This window comes from Gopherus flavomarginatus, chromosome 7 (genome assembly GCF_025201925.1).
Source record: "Gopherus flavomarginatus isolate rGopFla2 chromosome 7, rGopFla2.mat.asm, whole genome shotgun sequence".
NCBI classification, from domain to species: domain Eukaryota; kingdom Metazoa; phylum Chordata; order Testudines; family Testudinidae; genus Gopherus; species Gopherus flavomarginatus.
In genome coordinates this window covers 22,571,396-22,590,856 of record NC_066623.1, presented here as the reverse complement: position 1 = coordinate 22,590,856, position 19,461 = coordinate 22,571,396, and the positions used below count along the sequence as shown (strand labels likewise).

Genomic DNA, 19,461 nt, shown 5'->3' with positions numbered 1-19,461 from the left:
ATGTGACCACCACCTTCTTGGCCTGCACATGGGGGAATGAACCTGGCTTCTCCAGTGCTAAACACATGAGCTGCTACAGCTAAAGAGCCAAAAGTTCTCTAGCAGGATGATGTAACTATTCACATCCTCTGTGGCGGAGCACAGCAAGGGTCCTGTAACACACACTCACCCATGGGTTGCATAAACATAAACAGATAAATAATTATAGTCATTTGGAAGTTGCAACTACTTGTTATCCTGTGTCAGCATAGAGGGCCAGATCTTCCTCAGCTGGTGCTTCACTGTGGATTGATGCCAATGTACACCAGCTAAGGATTGGCCAAAAAGTGCTCCTTAACAGAGAATTGTCCAATTCTACCTATCTAAGATACATATATGGCCCCCATTACCGTAATAATCTTCAATGTGCGTATCTTCACAACACCCCTGTGTACTAGAAAAGTGCTATTATCCTCATTTTACAGATGGGGGAGACTGAGGCACACAGTGACTAAGCACATTAATCCTTCAAAGGGCATTAACCTAAAGCAAACTAATTTGGCCACTTTGCTTCTGAAGAAGAGCAACTGACTAAGAGTGTGGCTACACTTGGAGGTGTGCAGCGCTGGGAGTTACAGCTGTCTTCGTACAGCTGTGTAGGGACAGCGCTGCAGTGTGGCCACACTGACAGCTACCAGCGCTGCAGTGTGGCCACATTTGCAGCATTTGCAGCGCTGTTGGGAATGGTGCATTGTGGGCAGCTATCCCAGCGTTCAAGTGGCTGCAACGTGCTTTTCAAAAGAGGGGGGAGGGGGAGCACGGGGGAGAGAGAGCGAGTGGATTTTTGGAGCTGTCAGCTCCCTGCCTTGCAAGTTCTAAGGACTGGAACATACACATCACCAGCCTGCAATCATTTTAAAAGTTTCGAGCCCTTCCCCCACCCCTCTCTTATTCACTAAATGCAAATTATGCACTCTGAGCTCCAATACGGACTCCCCCCTCCCCCTCTGCCCTGTGGCTTCTCTACTCAAGCAAACAGCTGTGAACATTCCAAAGCAATTCCCCTGCCTCTTCTCCAGCAAACAGGAGCTGTGTTTGTTTTTTAGATAAGCAGCTCCGGTCTTCCGGTTTGTTGTGAGCAGGCATTCTGGGATACCTCCTAATACCCTGGAGGCCAATTACAGTGCTTTTGGTGGCCACACCTGCGGAATAGCGCTGCATCACCAGTGCTGCAATCGTTATATCCCAAGCAGACCAGGTGTACAGCCAGCGCTTCAGCCACGGAGTTGCAGCGCTGGATGTGCCTTGCAGGTGAGGACAGTTACTCAGTTGCAGCGCTGCAACTCTCCAGTGTAGCCATGGCCTAAGGGGCTAATGCACTTTAACTTCACACCTTCAGTTAATTCATCTTAACATTCCTGAACATCCCTGTTCAGAGAAGCCCTGTATGACAAAGGCAGCAGAGAGCAAAAAAAAGACTCTCCTGAGGTAGCTAAATGCTTGCTTACCCGGAATTATTTGGCTAGGAGATACCTGACACTAACAACTTGGAGGGAAGAGTGATTGTACTGATATTTGGTTTTGCAATAAAAACTATCAACCTCCATTTTCTGTCTTAAAATACAAAACATAATTACATAAAATAAAATACAGAACATAAAATACAGAACATAATTTCTTCTTCTTACCAAACTGTTGAAAACGAGAGCTGGGTGAATACTGCCCAAAAATTCTACAAACATGCACTCACATTTTTAAACAAATGCTCTTTGACTGCATTCATGCTCCTTTTGGGCTCACGTGCCAGGAATATTCTAGCAACCCAATTTATTGTCAGGAAAGCTCATGAAAACAGCAAATTTCAGTGAATATTGGACAATATGCATAGAATGCAAATTTGAATTGTGACTATGTATGCTGGACATCTGATTCTCGGGATTAAACAGGAAAAAAAACAAATAGCGTATGACCTGCACCTCATATCAAACTTACCAATGAAGCATAGAATTTCAATTACTAAAATGTTGTAGTGAATGGTCTATAGATAAGGAATTATTAGAGAAAAATATTACATGGCTAACAATTATAAAAGATCTGGAGCATTCTACTAGGGGAAAGAAAAATGGAAGATGGCAAGTTTCCCTTACAGGGACTTTAAGTGGAATTCACACCTTGTTCCGAATGCCTGCAGTACATTCCGGCCAGGACCCTTTCCTGATAATTGTCTCCATGGTTCAGTTCCGGATCAAACAAAGCAGCAGCTTCGTAAGCAGTTTCTGTGTGCAAGTTACACATTATGAATAGGGCTTGATTCACTACTGCTCTGCATCTTGTGTAGTTATTTACACAAGTGCAAAGTGGGTTAAAAATGCTACCATGTGGTTTGGTGTCATTTTGCACTCCTTTTGCAGATGTTGTGAATTAAGACACAGTGTCCAGGGTAGGAGAGAATTGGGCCCATAGGAAACCAATACTACTTGAGACTGCCTTAAAAAGCTTTTATATGGGTGTTTGAAAAAAAATGTCTATTTCACTGCTAATGAAACAACCGGTTTTTACTGATATTTATGCAGTCAGCAGTGAAGTAAACCAATAAAAATCCATTTTTGAAGGAGCTGAAAGGCACAAAAGTTGCCAAAAAATAAACACAAACCAAGAACCAGAAGCCCTCTCCATGGCCCAGTATGCATGTCCTACTCCCAAACTAGGGGAGCGTTTAATGGGCCACATTACAACTGGCTAGATGTGGCCTAGTAGTAATTCAAGTAATATCTCTTGTTCACTTACCTTAGTTATAAAAGAACAAAATCCACTGAAACCTCCAAATCGTAATATATGAAACCTTGTATTTCTGTTACTCTCTCCTTTTCTTCCCCCAATTCCACCCCCAATTATAATTAGGATTACCAGATAGCAACTGTGAAAAAAGAGGACGAGCGTGGAGGGTAATAGGCACCTGTCGCTTTAAAAACAGGACTTCTGGTCACCCTAATTATATTCAACACCAATCTGCCACATCTTGTCCCTATTTAGATTGTGAGCAGGGCCTGCCTTTTATTTATGTTTCTGTGTTTGTACAACACCTAGCACAATGGGTTGTGGTCTGGGGCTCTACTCTCATGCAAATACTAAATAAATACTAATGGAATGAACTGGCTATTGTTTATATCTATCTTTATCTATGCACCACTCTTCTCTGAGGGTTAGATGTGTCAAAGGCCCTATGCCACTAACAGCTAATGGAGATTCTTGTTAAGCAGTGGGGACTGAGAAAGAAGGTAAATTAATTATCTATGACCAACATTGCAGATGTTTTGAGGGATGTATGTGTAGGGTGGTAACATGGATGGTAATTTCTCTCTGACTCTCATAGCATCTCTCAATCCTGGACCGAGATGCAGTACTTCTAGAAAGCAAACAGCCCCTCCCTGGGATGGGATCCCATCCAGGAGGAAGCATTAGGATTACCAGACCCTGAGATCACTCAGTATAAAAGATAACAAGGGGGGGGGCAGGGAAGAGAACTTGCAGAAACATTCATGCTATAAATACCTTAACGGTTAAAGGGACCTGAGATAAGGAAACAAAAACCCATTTACTGGGACAGAAAAGGCTTGATGTCTGCATTTTGCCTTTTCTGAGAACTGCCCATATGAGCGAGTGTGACGAAACACAATCCGCCGCTTGTTTTAATGTCCAAACAGATTTCAGTGCAAAATGTTCCCCAAACTGTCCTGCAGGTCCAGGTTCTCTCCAGAAATTGTTTGGTTTGGTTTTTTTTAGGATTAATTTTCCAACTTCCTTGAAGCTTGATTCATAATTTGTTTGCTCGAAGTCGCCTTTGCAATCCTATTTTTATAGGACGTGTTCACAACAGTATTTCTAATGCAGCAGTCATCATTGTATCTAGGTGCTTGATGATGAAATGGTGGCTGTAAATTCCATCTGGTTCCTTAGATTTGGGACAAGCATACCTTTCAAACTAGAAGTGATAAAAGTTGCATCTATTGCTGAAAGTTGCATGGCTATACCATGAGGGATATTTTTACAAGTTCTCTCTAAAGACTCTGAGATTTTAGGCTTCTTCCTGCAAGATGCTGGGCACCTTAAATTCCCACTGCAATCAATGAGAAAAGAGGGTGCTCAGCACCGTCTGAGATACTTCCCTACCGCTGGTGAAAAGTAAGTCAGAAAGAGGCTCCGTTCACAGGACAACATTATGAAAGTCAAGAGGAGAATAACTTCCACTGTTGTAGGCTGTGTTGCTGTAGCTGGATTGGTCCCAGGATGTTAGAGAGACAAGAATGGGTGAGGTAATATCTTTTATTGGACCAACTTCAGAAAGGAGAACTTCTAGAAGAGGAGAATAAGTCCACTTGAGAACATCTCTTGTGGTCTACAGAGAGGCAGTGTGGTCCAGTAAACACATGGGTGGCTATACCACCTGTTACTGGTGACCTGGGCAAGTCACTTCCCCTTTCTGTGCTTCTATCCTCTCCTCTCCTGTGTCTACTTGGAACATAAAATCAGTGACTGTTTCTTACTATGTGTTTGTAGAGCGCTTAGCGCAATGGGGTTAGAGCAGAGATTCTCAAACTGGGGGTCGAGATCCCTCAGGATGTCGCAAGGTTATTATATGGGGGGTTGTGAGTTGTCAGCCTGCACCCCAAACTCCACTTTGCATCCAGCATTTATAATGGTGTTAAATATATTTAAAAGTGTTTTTAATTTATAAGGGAGGGGTCACACTCAGAGGCTTGCTATGTGAAAGGAGTCACCAGTACAAAAGTTTGAGAACCACTGGGTTAGAGACTCCAAATGCTACTATAATAAAAAGACCCGTAATGATCTTCCACTCAGCAAAGGAATGTACCAGACTCCATCTTCTCCATGTCCCTGGTCTGCCAGCAGAACACAATCTTACTGATCCTCTCCATCAGCAGTGCAAGATGAAAGGGAACAGATCTCACTGCCATCTCAGCTACAAATCTCTCAATACTCTTTGCAGAGTGTGGGCCCTACCTGCTGAGGCTTTGTGGGTCGGGAAGTGTCAGCCTGATTTGATGCCAGCCCTGCAGTTAACAGTGACTCACTAAGAGGTACAAATCCTTTCAGCTCTAGGTTGCTACTTCAGAGCTGAACCGGGCTGGAGGTGATTGAATCCTTCCTAACTCAGCTGGTTTGTGCAGTGGCCTGTATGAACTGAATGGTGGTGTTTGGGGGGGGGTTGCTTTGTTTTTTTCTCAGTTCAGTTCTTGCGGCTAGAGGTCTGCATCACAAAAGCTGCCATCACATTACAGAAGAATTAGCATCTTCATTGGCAATCTCAGCAGAAAGGTCACAGATTAAATGGACGATGAAGGTCTGAACTCCCTTATAACCCTAGGGATGGGTGGTCCATTCAGGTTGCTGTTGAGAAATGGTGGAAGTGGCAGGCACATTGGCATTATTGTGCGGCTAAGAAGATGCATTCACCCTCCAGAGCAGACAGTGTAAGCCCCTTCTCCCCAGCGAAGGACACGTCAACATTTTAAGATTTGTTTTTCCCTAAAGATGGCAGCCCTGTAAACAGAGCCCACTGCAGAGAGTCCATGAGCCTATTTGCATAGCTCAGTAACATGTGAGTTATTTCAGCTTGCATGGTAATTTGTTACTTAGTGCAACAGGGTCGATGTTTAATCAGATTAAGGATTTAGACCAAAGATCAGTAAATGCCATAATAAAACAGCAGTTTTAAAAAGAATACCATCAGCTTGCTTTGTAAATAGAACAGAATGATAAAAGCTATGAATCAAGGCATTAATCTGCAAGGACGAAAATCACTAATTATAACCTCAGAATGCTAGGCTATGAAAAGCCATTATGTTACTCCTGTGGGAATTCTGCATCAAAAAAATAAAAAATCTGTGCACAATATTTTAAAATTCTGCATTTTTTGGTCAAAATAATGCAATATAATCCAGCTAGTTTCAATTATTTTGGTAATTTTTTTAAACTACAGTACAGTGGATGGAGAATGGGAGTGGGGAGCAATGGAGGAAATCACCAAACCCCCTCTGTCTAATAGTAATGTAGCCAGTATTGACCCTTTACTTCTAATTATTAGTCAACAAATATATGCAGCCATATGCTCAGTGTTACATCATAGGCTTTTGAAGAGCAAATGAGGGTTGGGGACTCAAACTCATAATTTATACTGGGTACTGACCATCTCCAAAAAACTCAGTCGCAAATAGTTCATGGAGCACATTTTGATAGGAAATGTTTTCAGTCCAAAAATTTAGACCAGTTCTAATCACTAAAGCACCATAAGCATTTATAAGGCCATACTGTCCTTTACCATAAGGCTCCTTTACACCACTCTGGCAATGTAAAGGAGACTTAAAATTTTTACACCTGTTTTATACTCCTGTGGGAATTCACTAACAACAATGGTAATAATTCACTAAGGAGGCAGGCTGCTGCATTCTCCTCTGCCTGAGGGAACAGAGCCTATCCCATGCCTACCTCTTCAGAAATACCCCCAAAGCCCTACCTCTCCATGCCGAGCATGCTGCTATAGCGGGCGAGAGGCACAGAATGTCTCTCTCTCACACACATGACTACCAAGACCCCTCTCAGGTGGTGATTTACATCTCTACTGGCTGCTCTGCGTGCCCAAGCCAACCAGTCTGCACTGCCAGGGAGTAGGCACATGACCGCTCTTGCAGCTTCCGTTTGCTTCCCCATCAGAAGTCATTTTTCTGCAGGTATGCAAAAAAATCTGCAGAGGCCATGAATTCTGCGCACACGCAGTGATGCAAAATTCCCCCAGGAGAAATTATGTATCAGTGCAGGTAAGATATCTGCACATATGGTCTGGTTCTAAGCCAAAGTCCATTAATACCTTTTGCTCCTTTGTAATTGCTGCACACTTGTTTTTGAAGGGATACAAAATCCTACTTTGGGTAATAGCTTCAACAGGAGTGCTTGACCTCATTGATGAGCTACTGGATCCCAGCAACTGTACACAGATAGAGAAGACTGGGAGGAAGGAAAAAATGGGAAAGAAAGCAGCAGCAAGCATTTGGGGATTCCTATTCTCAGATCATTAGCAGTGCTCTCTCACATACCCCACCATGCTCTACAATGTGTTATCCAGTTCCCTCCAATCTGTACCGATATAATTGTCACGGGAAAACAAGGATGAATAGACAATTATGGAGTCATTGGGCTTAATCTTGCCCTGCAACAGCAGCACAAAAAGGACTCTAAACTGCCTTAAGCAAGCAATTGAGAATTCCTGCAGGATGAGGGCATGTAGGTGGCATGACGGGAAAACCAGGAGTTGGGACCAAAATGCACAGAGTTCCACCTGATCCTGGGCCAATTGAATGACTCTAATTGACATAGCGCTCTAGCTGCTCTAATGTATAACAGAGACTAAAGAAGACCAGGCTAGCAAGGTGTGGAAACGTGGCATAACTGTACCTCTGCCACCTCTTCTCAGCCCTCAGATGGGACCAGATCTCAGATGCACCTGAAGATGGAGCTTGTTAATCCTTCTTTTCCTGTTGTGGTTTCCGTAGTATAGACAGTGGAAACCTCTTTCCATGTGTCTAGCTAAAATAAACTAGAGGAAGTTGTGATGCTCAAATGGAGGGATGAGCTACAGCAAAAATAACCTCTTACATGTAAGCAAATGCAAGAAAAGTTATACATACACACTGAGTATTATTTCTCTGCTTTCTCTACTTTGTTTTCTTATCTTCTTTATCATATTCTAAGTTTATCTAATTTAGGTTGAAAGCTCTTCAGAGCAGGGACTATGGGTATGGCTACACTTTAAATTTCAAAGCGCTGCCGCGGCAGCGCTTTGAAGTTTGAGTGTGGTCAGAGCGCCAGCGCTGGGAGAGAGCTCTCCCAGCACTGCACGTACTCCACATCCTCTACGGGTGTAGCTTGCAGCGCTGGGACCCGCGCTCCCAGCGCTGCAGCACTGATTACACTGAGGCTTTACTGCGCTGTATCTTGCAGCGCTCAGGGGGGTGTTTTTTCACACCCCTGAGCGCGAAAGTTGCAGCGCTGTAAAGTGCCAGTGTAGCCAAGCCCTATGTCTTTTTTTTTCCCCCAGTCACTCTGAAGCACATTGTAAAGCTATTTATAATCAAGGTATTTTGGTTCTGAACCTGCCTTTGAAATCAGCCTTGATTTCTTTTGAGGACACTAGAGTCAGCCACAGCAAATACAGTGCCTCAGTTACAGGGCCAGCTGCACCTCTGTCCCCTTTGTGGTATCTCTGAAGGCACCCCCTCAGGTGTCACCCCTTTACCTAGCATCGGGTGAAATTCCACCAGTCTGCTGCTCTTAGTGCTGGACTGCGGCCAGCACCTTGGGCTCCAGCACCCTGTTGATCAATCGTGCTTGCCCCACAGGTTCAAGAGAATTCAGATTACAGTGATTCTTCCCTTTGGAAGCCTGCAACCAGTGTTGTGCAGTGACCAGACAGCCTTCTTGAAACCAAAGTACTGTTCATTTTAACAGTAAGAAAAAGCATTAGAGAAAGAGGATTAACAATATGCAGGCTACATTCATGTCTATGTTACCTAAAGCCCTGACATTCCCTGGTGGCAATCTAGACAGGCCAAACTTTTTCCAGACACCTCAGCAGGTGGCTACATCTTAGTCCAATTCCCCAAAATATCTCCCAATCTCTTGAGAGAGAGTCCCTTTTAATACAGCCAGAGTTTCATTGTTCTTGTGAGCTGGGCTTCGGCCTTGCTCATCAAAACTAGTTCTCTAAGTTGGCTGGAGCAGGAAGTAGAGAATTTTTAAAGCTCATAGTTCAGACATTGTCTCTTAACTCTTAAGTGTTTACTGAGGGGTGACTTGTCTTGAGACATTCAGAGATTCCAAGGCCAGAAGGGACCATCTGATCTAGTCTGTCCTCCTGCGTAACACAGGACACGGAACATCTCCAAAATAATTCCTAGAGTGTGTCTTTAATAAAGCATGCAATCTTGACTTAAAAAATTGTCAATGATCAGCCATCACCCTTGGTAAATTGTTCCAATGGTTAATTACTCTCGTTGTTAAAAATGTATGCCTGATTTCCAGTCCAAATTTAGCTTCAACTTCCAACCATTGGATCAGATTATACTTGTCTCTGCAAGCCTGAACAGCCCATTATCGAATCAAACTGTAATCAAGGAACCTCTTAACCTTCTCTTTGTTAAGCAAAATAGATTGAGATCCTTGAGTCTATCATTGTAAGGCGGGTTTTCTCTTTTTGTAATTAGAGTTTTTAATTTAAGTCATTTAATTTAATTTAATCAATCATTTTTAAATTATGGTTTTTCTCTGAATGCTCTCCAATTTATCAACATCCTTCTTGAATTGTGGACACAGTATTCCAGTAGTGGTCACACTGGTGCCATATACAGAGGGTAAAATAACTTCTCTCCGGCTACCTGAGGTTCCCCTGTTGTAGGCAACCAAGGATTACATTAGCCCTTTTAGCAACAGTGTCATACTGGGAGCTCATGTTCAGCTGATTATCCACTCTGACCCAAAAATCTTTTCCAGTCACTTCTTCTCAGGATGTGGTTCTCCATACTACAAGAGAGAAGGAAGGGGGGATGGATAGCTCAGTGGCTTGAGGACTGGCCTACTAAACCCAGGGTTGTGAGTTAATCCTTGAGAGGGCCACCTGGGGATCTGCAGCGAAATCAGTACTTGGTTCTGCTAGTGAAGTCAGGGGGCTCGACTTGATGACCTTTCAGGGTCTCTTCCAGCTCTATGAAATAGGTATATCTCTATTTTTTTAAGTGAGTATGGCCTGCATTCATTGTTCCTTGACATATACACTTACATTTAGCTATATTCAAACACAGATTGTTTGCTTTTGTCCGGTTTGCCAAGCAATCAAGAGCTCTCTTTCAGTGACCAGTCCTCTTCATTATTTACCAGTCCTCCAATTTGTGTATCATCTGCAAACTTTATCAGTGAGGATTTTGTGTTTTCTTCTCAGTCATTGATAAAAATGTTAAATAGCACAGAGCCAAGAACCAATCGCTGAGGAACCTCACTAGAAAAATACCTGTTCAATGATGATTTCCCATTTACAATTACATTTTGATAACTTATCGGTCAGCTATTTAATGTGCACCGTGTTAATTTTATATCATTCTGTTTTTTTTTCTAAACACAAAGTCATACAGTTCCATGCCAAAAATGGCTTACAGAAGTCTATTACATCAACATTATTACCCTTATTAACCAAACTTGTAATCTCATTTTAAAAAAAAAAGATATTCTTTCCCTTCCTGCTATTTTTCCCTGAAAAATCTTTCCTATTAAACTAAATCAACTTGTTTACACAGAAAACATATATAACCAATAACCAGGTCAACATAGAGCGTTAATGTTATTACAGAACAGCTTGAGCACCGTCAAATATGTCACTGAAACAAATTAAGGTTAAGAGTCAACCCTCCTTTCTCCCTTAGTTGGGAAATTCTCAGTTAAGATGCCCAAAGGAAAATTTTGTTCTGCCCCTCCTATTCCCAATCCCTCCAATCCTGGGACCAAAGGCACAAGGTGGGCCAAACAATCATTTCCATCTGAAGGCTGTTTAGTGGCCTTAATGAAGTCAATTTGTCTCAGTCCTGATGCCACTGAAAAGATATTTCTGTCCCCCAAGGTCACAAATTTACTACATATTCTTGGGGGCAGTTTTAGAAGAAAGATTAAGGGAGCTTGACTCACCCTCTCAGTTGGCATCTCTTGGTCAATGCTGGGATACCTTGGTGGAGGGTTTGGTGGTAGAGTCGTCCATTACCTGTACTCTGTACCCACACTATTTTCAGGACTTCTGGACTCATAGCTGGAAATGAGGAGAGAAGACGCTTCACTTACAAAGCACAAAACAAGTGAATTTGTATTAGGCCAGAAGGCCCAGACTGACTCCTGCGTGCAGCACAGGCAGTTCTTTAGCTTTTTCTCTAATGAAACTAAAAGCCCAACTATATTAGCATAATCTAGATAGTCCATAGAAATCTGGCACTTGAACCACACGAGAGGACCAAGGACTTCACATACACTGAAACCATCTGGCAAATATTTGCAGCTAAAAGGTAAGTTCTGTTTCACAGCTTGATGGTAGGAACAGCTCTGAATGCTGCGTGATGAGCGTTTTAACCTGACTCGCACAGTGTCAGGGCAGCAGCTTGTCTTCCGTGGGAACCCCAAGGTGTATTATTACTCGCCTGTTAAATTGCCAGCCAGTGTCAGAGCACTCAGTGCACAAAATGCCAGAATCAACTATCAGAGTCCTTACACCTTGCTCTAGTTGAGTTTATAATTCTCAGTGTGCTGCTTGGTTCTCACAAAGCCCCTACACAGTGCAGGCACTTCCTTGCCAAAACTTACCCCAGTGCGCTAGGCAAGCACTTTTCAGATTCAAACCCCTCTGTTTGTACAAATGGTAACAAATACAATAAATACTTCTGCAGCTTTTACGGGCTCTTATTGTTTAAGTGTTACTCCACAAACTGAGGTAAACAAACATGCACTTTGGAATCATTATGGACCGTAATATTTATGAGCTGACCTTCACAAGCCATCTATGCCTTTAAGACTCTGCTGTTAAGTACAGTTTAATAAATATCTTCTGGCCAATAGCAAGGGTTACATTTTGTAGGATTTTGCCACATAATTATATAGAGGGCTCTTAAGCTAGATTCATTGGGGGTGATTACCTATCTGATTACAATGAAGCAAATCAGCAGCAATTGCACTGAAGTCAATGGAGTTATACTGCTGTAAAACCAGAATGAGAAGAGATTCAGGCTCACTGACTCCTGCCCCACCCTCTTGGGGAAATTTTATAGGAATTCAAAAGAGAGAGATGCAAGTAAGATGCTGAAGAGCTAAGGAAACAACTTCTTAGCATATGCACAACATGCCTCGGGGGGCACGTGACCAGGATTCACCACCAGATTTGGTCCGCTGGTTGGATCATTAGCTTCCCTGGCCTGGGCAGGGTACTGACAGGGAGTGCAATGTGAATGCTGATCCATGCACCCCTAAGGCATCTTAGAACATGAACTGTACAGATGACAGGGACTGGATGGCCCAGGGACATAAATCATCAGTTCAAATGTGGCTCCAGTTAGTAGAGATTAGAAAGTCATTCCCATGTGAAGGTTGCTCAGTGACCTATGTCAGCTGAGTTGGTGGTCTCAGTCAAGATCCCAATCAATGGGTCCACATCCTCTCCCTGCCAAATACCCCATGACAACTGAGGGTATGGCTACACTTGCACTTCAAAGCGCTGCCGCGGCAGTGCTTTAAAGTTTCAAGTGTGAACGCAGAGAGCTCTCCCAGCACTGCACGTACTCCACATCCTCTACGGGTGTAGCTTGCAGCGCTGGGAGCCATGCTCCCAGCGCTGCTGCACTGTTTACACTGAGGCTTTACAGCGCTGTATCTTGCAGTGCTCAGGGGGGTGTTTTTTTCACACCCCTGAGCGCGAAAGTTGCAGCGCTGTAAAGCGCCAATGTAGCCATGGCCTGATGTTTGAATTCACATGCAAAAGCTTTTGTTAGCATGAAGTTCAGGTTGCAGGTACTCAGCAGTTCCCATGCCCTTCCACACCGTGAGGGTTTAATATCCAAAATACACAGCGTTAAGGTGACACTTACCACCCAACATGGGCCCGGTCCCCATGGGGACTGTAATAGTACCTGAGAAATTCAGAATATAACTATATTTTATCCCTCAGTAACAAAATCTGCTAATTTCTCTGTGCTCCCCACAATTCCAAATCTTATTGACACAGCACAGTGGATCCTCACAGTGGTCCATGCAGCACCATTGATCTGGGGAGTACTTAGTGGTGGCAGAGATCACACTGGACAAAGGGACTGAGAGAGGGTTAAGACACAGTGATCTTCCTGAGGATCTGTTTATTAAAAAGGGCAGAGTTAAGGTTGTGTGGGAGTGTCACCTTACCTGCACATTTCTGGGTTTTTCATCATCTGAGTTTTGGGAATTAAGCTCTCATAGTCTGGAAGGGCATGCAGAGCCGAACACACTAAGTACCTGCATTCTTATTGCCATGTTAACAAAGTTTTTACGAGTGAATATTCACCAGGTTGACATTTGATTACTAAAATATTTGCTGATCCCTATCTGCAGTATGAGTGATGCGTGTCAGTCAGATAAGCCTAAAGCAGTTAAAGAGGTAGTGGCTGTGGCAATACTGGAGAATGGAATTCTGAAGCAAAGACAGATCCGTGGGTTGGTTGGTTGTGACACATGACCAAGGCCGGCTCTAGGCATCAGCATTCCATGTGCTTGGGGCAGCACTTTTCAAGAGGCGGCACAACGGCTTTTTTTTTTTTTTTGAAAGCTTGGGGCAGCAAAAAACCTGGAGCCGGCCCTGCACATGACTCAAAATGCTTCTCAGGCTTATTAATAATTTCAAAGCAAGGGGAGGCCAAGTTCAGGGAATAGAATGCAAGTCTGGACTGTGCTGTAGAGGGGTTGAGTTCTCACTTGTCCACTTTATAGTTTCAAGGAATACGGACTAGGTCCAAAGGAATTGGATTGGATCGAAATTCCACCAAATTTCAAAGGAGTTAGATTGGGTCACAATAGATGATGGGAAATTCCAGTCTTGATCTCTCAAATTAACTATGTCAGATTCAAGTAAGACAGTGATCTTCAAACTGGGGTACATGGGCTCTCATCAGGGGGTCCATAAGAAAAATGTTGTAGTGGTAGACAACATATTTTATTTCATACAGAAATTTTCAAACCATGGTGCGTGCCCCCATAGGGGATGTGGAGGAACATTCAGGAGGGCAAACAGCTCAGCTCACTTGAGTTACAATTTTTGGCTGTGCAACCCCTCCTTCCCCCTTCCCCTCCTCAACCCAGGCAGGCGAGGTGGCCTGCTGAAGTGAGTCAGGGGGTGGAGATGGCGCTCCCTCTCTGAGCTGCCTGGCATCTGCCACTCCCCCCCCCCACAAGAGTTCCTCCGCTCCCTGCTGAGAGGGGTGCACCCCAAAGTTGAAAATCTCTAGAGCTGTTGCTGAATGGAAGGCTGAAATCTGGGGAGGAGGCACGCATCACCTCCGCCTATCTCAAATGAGGGTACACAGTAAACATTATTTGGAAAGGGGTACGCAGCCTAAAATGTTTGAAAACCACTGAAGTAACAGATAATCATCTGGGGGAGCTTGCCAAAAGCAAAGGGACATGAAGATCTACCAGCAGAAGCTTCTTGAGCTGCTCTGGCTCCCATGTCTACTCTTATGCCTGGTCCCCATGTCTACTCTTAGGCCTGGTCTACACTGGGTGGGGGGAAATCGATCTAAGCTATGCAACTTCAGCTACAGGAATAGCATAGCCGAAGTCGACGTATCTTAGATTGAATTAAAATTACTTACTTCGCGTCCTCGTGACAAGCTATGGCTCCCCCATCAACTTTGCTTCTGCTTCTCGTAGAGCTGGAGTTCAGCAGTTGACGGGAGAGAGATCGAGGATCAATTTATTGCATCTACACTGCACGCGATAAATCGATCCCTGATAGATAGATCACTACCCGCCAATCCGGCGAGTAGTGTAGACATACCCTGAATGTTCAGAATTCCATGTCTTTCATGGTACTGGCCTTCTGGCATATGTGCCTCGCTGTAAGCTCAGAAGTGAGGAGCATGACATAAGACCAATGTATGAGAAATATATAAGTTGCATGTATTCAGGTCATCATTACAGCCACTTTAGGAGAAAGGCAGATAAGTGCTACCTCAGTCAAATGGCTTCCAAAACCCAAAGCCAAACAGCCCTCACTGTCACTTGAAACTAATCATTTGTCATTATGCGTGGGAAAAGTTCTCAGGATGAGATTTGTCATTTTCTTCCGTTAGATTCTAATTTATGTAGTTCTGGAATAGTTTCAAATAGTCTCTACTCCCATTGTTAAAGGTGTTTATACTCAGAAAACATTCCCAATCCCCAACTGGGATATATATTTATAGGCACATGTGCGCGCGCACACACATAATTTGTTTAAATTACCCTTCCCTTAAAATCTCCTCCCTGGCTCCAGCACAGCATTTTCTCAGTGGTATCTTACCCTGCCTTTGAGAACCTGTTCCAATGAAAAAAAATCCATCACCTATCTCTTCAGGAGGGATTCTCTTCTCCCACCAATGTGATAGCAGTGCAAGTTGTGACGTTGACATAAACTATGACCGTATAGATCATTGTTGCAACCACTGTTATATATTTGCAGCAAATATTGTACAAAGGTTGTCATGTGAGGTGTCTATAAAAAGGTTATGATTTGCTGGGTATGATTATGCTATCTGTATGTGTGTATCATTTTTGTAGTTGACATTATGAGTATTGGCTATGTACTTAGAATCAAAACACATCGAGATACAAGTAGCCTCAGTGAAGCATTTGGTCAGCTTCTTGAGAAAGGACTATTCTCAGTAAGTGCCCAATCAAGAAACACTTAACTGACCATGAACTTTGGGAGATGCCAATCCACATCTGAGTTTTCCTGGGAATGTTCCAACTAACATGTAAACATTGGTGTAGGCCTCTAAAGGACTGAGTCATGCATGGACATGTGACTTGCCCACGTGACTCCAAACTCCATCTTGCTGCTGTGATTTTCCACAGTAAGAACAAATGGGTGTCCTTCCACAGGGTAGAGAATATAAAAGGCCCTGGAAACCCCTCCATTTTGCCTTCAATCCTGCTTTTTACCTCTGGAGGAACTTTGCTACACTGAAGCTCTGAACAAAGGACTGAATGACCCATCGAAGCTGTGGATGTACTCCAGAGACTTGATTTGAACCTGCTCTTTATTCCATCACTGTTACAAGCCTGAACCAAGAACTTTGCCATTACTGTATGTAATTGATTCCATTTAACTATTTCTAGCTCTCATCTATATTTCTTTCTTTTTATGAATAAACCTTTAGATTTTAGATTCTAAAGGATTGGCAACAGTGTGATTTGTGGGTAAGACCTGACTTGTATATTGACCTGGGTCTGGAGCTTGGTCCTTTGGGATCGGGAGAACCATTTTTCTTATACTGGGGAATTGGTTTTCATAACCATTCCTCCCCATAACAAGTGGCACTGATGGTGATACTGGGAAACCTGAGTGTCTACAGGAATTGCTTGTATGACTTCTGGTTAGCCAGTAGGGTGAGACCAAACTCCTCTCTGTTTGGCTGGTTTGGTGTTCCTTAACAGTAAAGGAAACCCAGCCTTGGGCTGTAACAGCCCTGTTCTAAGTAATTTGTCCTGAACTGATACTCTCAATTGTGTTCCGCCAGAGGCAGCATCATTACACAAGTCCACTGACTTCACTGGAGTTACTTCTGATTTGTGCCAGTGTGAGAGAGGCAAACAGGTCCTGCATCTCCACTGTCTTCATGTCTTCCTTTGAAAATAATTCGAGGATGATGCTCTATTCTGGCTAATACAGATGCTTAAGTGCAATGTTCTTTTATCAGTGAGGGAAGATTAGAATTAGTTGAATCATTTGTTGCAAATGGAGTCCTTTCTACTGGTCGCAGATTTCTCAAGCGCCAAACCAGGTTTCTACAAATGTGGTGTTTACTCTCTCTCTCTCTATATATATATATATATTCCCCCCAATGTTATTCTAACAAATTTCATTCTAAGTCTCATTCTTCCTTGGTCACTAAAGGCCCATTGCATGGTTTCTGCTCCTCAAGCACCCATGACAAAGGAAGGGTGAAGAACAAAAGATTCTGTGAGGAAGTGTTAGCTGCTGTAGCACCCTGGTCACTGAAGTTGCTACAGCACAGAAGAGGCTAAAGTCTTGATTGGAGTCAGTCAGTACATTCCTAATAAAGATTCCTGACACTTGGTGTCAATTGATGGGCTCATGAGACAATTGGGTCAGTAACGGGTAGATATATATCTGGGAGGAACAGCAAATCATTAGGAGCTCAGAGGGGGAACTGGGAGAGAAGTTGTGTGGCACATGGGGTATACTCTAGTAAGAACTGAAACTGGTGATTAAATCTACATATGGTAAAAAGGAAAGAGCCTGGGGTGTTTGTGACTGAGGGACCTGAAAACAGGTTCGGTAGTATAGCCCAATCTTTAGATTACAAATTAATTATATGGATTACTTAAGAAGCCCCAGTTATTTCTTTGAGGAGTGACAGGTTTTCATCCCAAGATCAGGCCCAGTGTTATTCAAATTATTATATAGTTGGGAAACCCAAAGTGCGCAGTTGCAACACTAACAAACTATAGGAACTCTTCTACAATTAAAAATAGTTTATTAATACAGTTAGCACAGTCACAAACACCCCAACTCAGTAAGGTAGCTAGAGATACTACAGAATGTACAGCTGCACACTCATATACTCCTGCCATCCCTTGCAGAACAATCTTCCTCATCACCAGCGGACATCATTCTGGCACCTCACAAGGACTACATCTCTCTCTCTCTTACCGCCCCCCTAGGCTGCGATGACACTTTTATAATATGATATGCTGACGACACTATGTGTGATGCATATCAGCAGGGGTATTTCCCTTTTTCCTTATTTGTATCTCTTTACTTTATTTTGAAATATCCTTCTATAGGTTACTTTATTAGTGATCTTAACATATACATCATTTAGTTACCATGGCCCTCTTGTGGATGTAGCTCATGTACATCAGTTCATTGCCAGGAACCTCTTCTGGCTGGGTCTTGTTCCTGTGGTCAGAAACTCCTCTTAAACACTATTTCCAGCTCCCCAGTATTTGGGGTTTTTATTGGGCCATGTATCTGCGCAAAGTTTATTTGTTCAAAGTTCATAGACCTAAAACCTTATGCTAACTTGCTGAAGCTAATGTCTGACAGGATATAGGCCTGTAGGTTCCTTGCATTCCTGCTGAATATAATTGAAAGAAGTGAATATAATACAGGCAAGCTAGCCTACTGGGACAGATTCTGTGAAGTCCACTAGATATCTCACTTTGCCAATCTACTTAGTGGTTGGTATGCAGGTGTTCTGGTGATGAGCAGCAGTACAAACCCTAGGACATATGTTAGGAAAAGTTTGAGCTATCAATCTATATTTAACAGGAGACCAACAAATAATGAAAAATAAATATTGCCCTTTTCACTGAATTTTCAGATGCATAATTATCAGTGCTTAAATATGTAAAGCTTCCAGGGTTCCTAAACATACTTCTGAATCAAGTGACCTCTGGAGTAATGGTAAACTAAACTCATTGCCTTTATTCATGACAATATTGGCAAATCACCTCTCAGCCACCTCTGAACTCTTCACACTTGGAGCATCTAAATGATTCCAAATGGTATTTTCACACATAGAATCTAACTCTTCAGCTCCTAAAAGTAGAGTCTGTTATGACTACTTGTCATAACTATAAAGGGAAGGGTAACAACCCTCCTATATACAAATCTATAAAATTCCTCCTGGCCAGAGACACCACAACCCTTTTACCTGTAAAGGGTTAAGAAGCTCAAGTAACCTGGTTGACACTTGACTCAAAGGAAGAATAAAGGGACAAGATACTTACAAATCTTGAGGGAGGGGAAGGCTTTTGTTTGTGCTCTTTGCTTTGGTAGTGTTTGCTCTTGGGACTAAGAGGGACCGGACATCAATACATGTTCTCCAAATCTTTCTGCACAAGTCTCTCATATTTCAAACTTGTAAGTAACAGCCAGGCAAGATGTGTTAGTTTTATCTTTGTTTTCTCAACTTGTATGTGTTCCTTTGCTAGAAGAAGGTTTATCCCTGTGTTGCTGTAACTTTAAAACTAAGGCTAGAGGGGGTTCCTCTGGGCTCTTTGAATCTGATTACCCTGTAAAGTTATTTCCATCCTGATTTTACAAAGATAAACTTTACCTTTTATTTTAATAAAATCCTTCTTTTAAGAACCTGATTGATTTTTCATTGTTTTAAGATCCAAGGGTTTTGGATCTGTGTTCACCAGGACTAAATGGTGAGGGTATACTCTCAAGTCTACTCCAAAAAAGGGGTGTAAGGACTTGGGGGGGGTGAAGGAATTAGTCTCAAATCTGCCCAGGAAATGGGGGATTAGGGACTAGGGAAATATTTGGGGAGAAGGCAGAGTTCCAAGTGGCTCTCCCCTAAGATTTGGAATACGCTTGGCGGTGGCAGCTTACTGTTAACCTAAGCTGGTAAATAAGCTTAGGGGGTCTTTCATGTGGGTCCCCCCATCTGTACCCTAAAGTTCAGAGTGGGGAAGGAACCCTGACATTACCTGATACCCTCACTTGAATAGTACAGAGGTCTGTATATCCTTCCAGTTCATTTTACAATAAAGCACCCTTTAAATAATCATGCAGTGCCCCTCTATTTGGGAAGATGCTGTAGTTCCAGCACAACATGAAACTGTCATTTAAAAAAAAAAAGTTGAGCAACATGTAGCCTGCACAGCTGTAGGGAGAGTGGG

General features: G+C 42.9%; 1 protein-coding gene across 5 annotated transcripts in view; it reads right to left on the bottom strand.

The window, feature by feature from the left end:
* HTR4 (5-hydroxytryptamine receptor 4) overlaps positions 1-19,461 on the bottom strand; it is a 236,458-nt gene that overhangs the window by 177,502 nt on the left and 39,495 nt on the right. For 3 of the 5 annotated variants that reach the window (XR_007775511.1, XM_050962751.1, XM_050962750.1), the window contains exon 2: positions 10,726-10,843. The exons of 1 other annotated variant lie outside the window; for it this stretch is intronic. Coding sequence is in view for 2 of the 4 variants with exons in the window: in XM_050962751.1 (XP_050818708.1) it covers positions 10,726-10,841 (116 nt within the window). In the remaining 2 variants the exon portion in view is untranslated. Of the gene's footprint in view, positions 1-10,725; positions 10,844-19,461 lie in introns of those variants that run through there. One more of the 5 variants, XM_050962752.1, reaches the window with a different exon arrangement.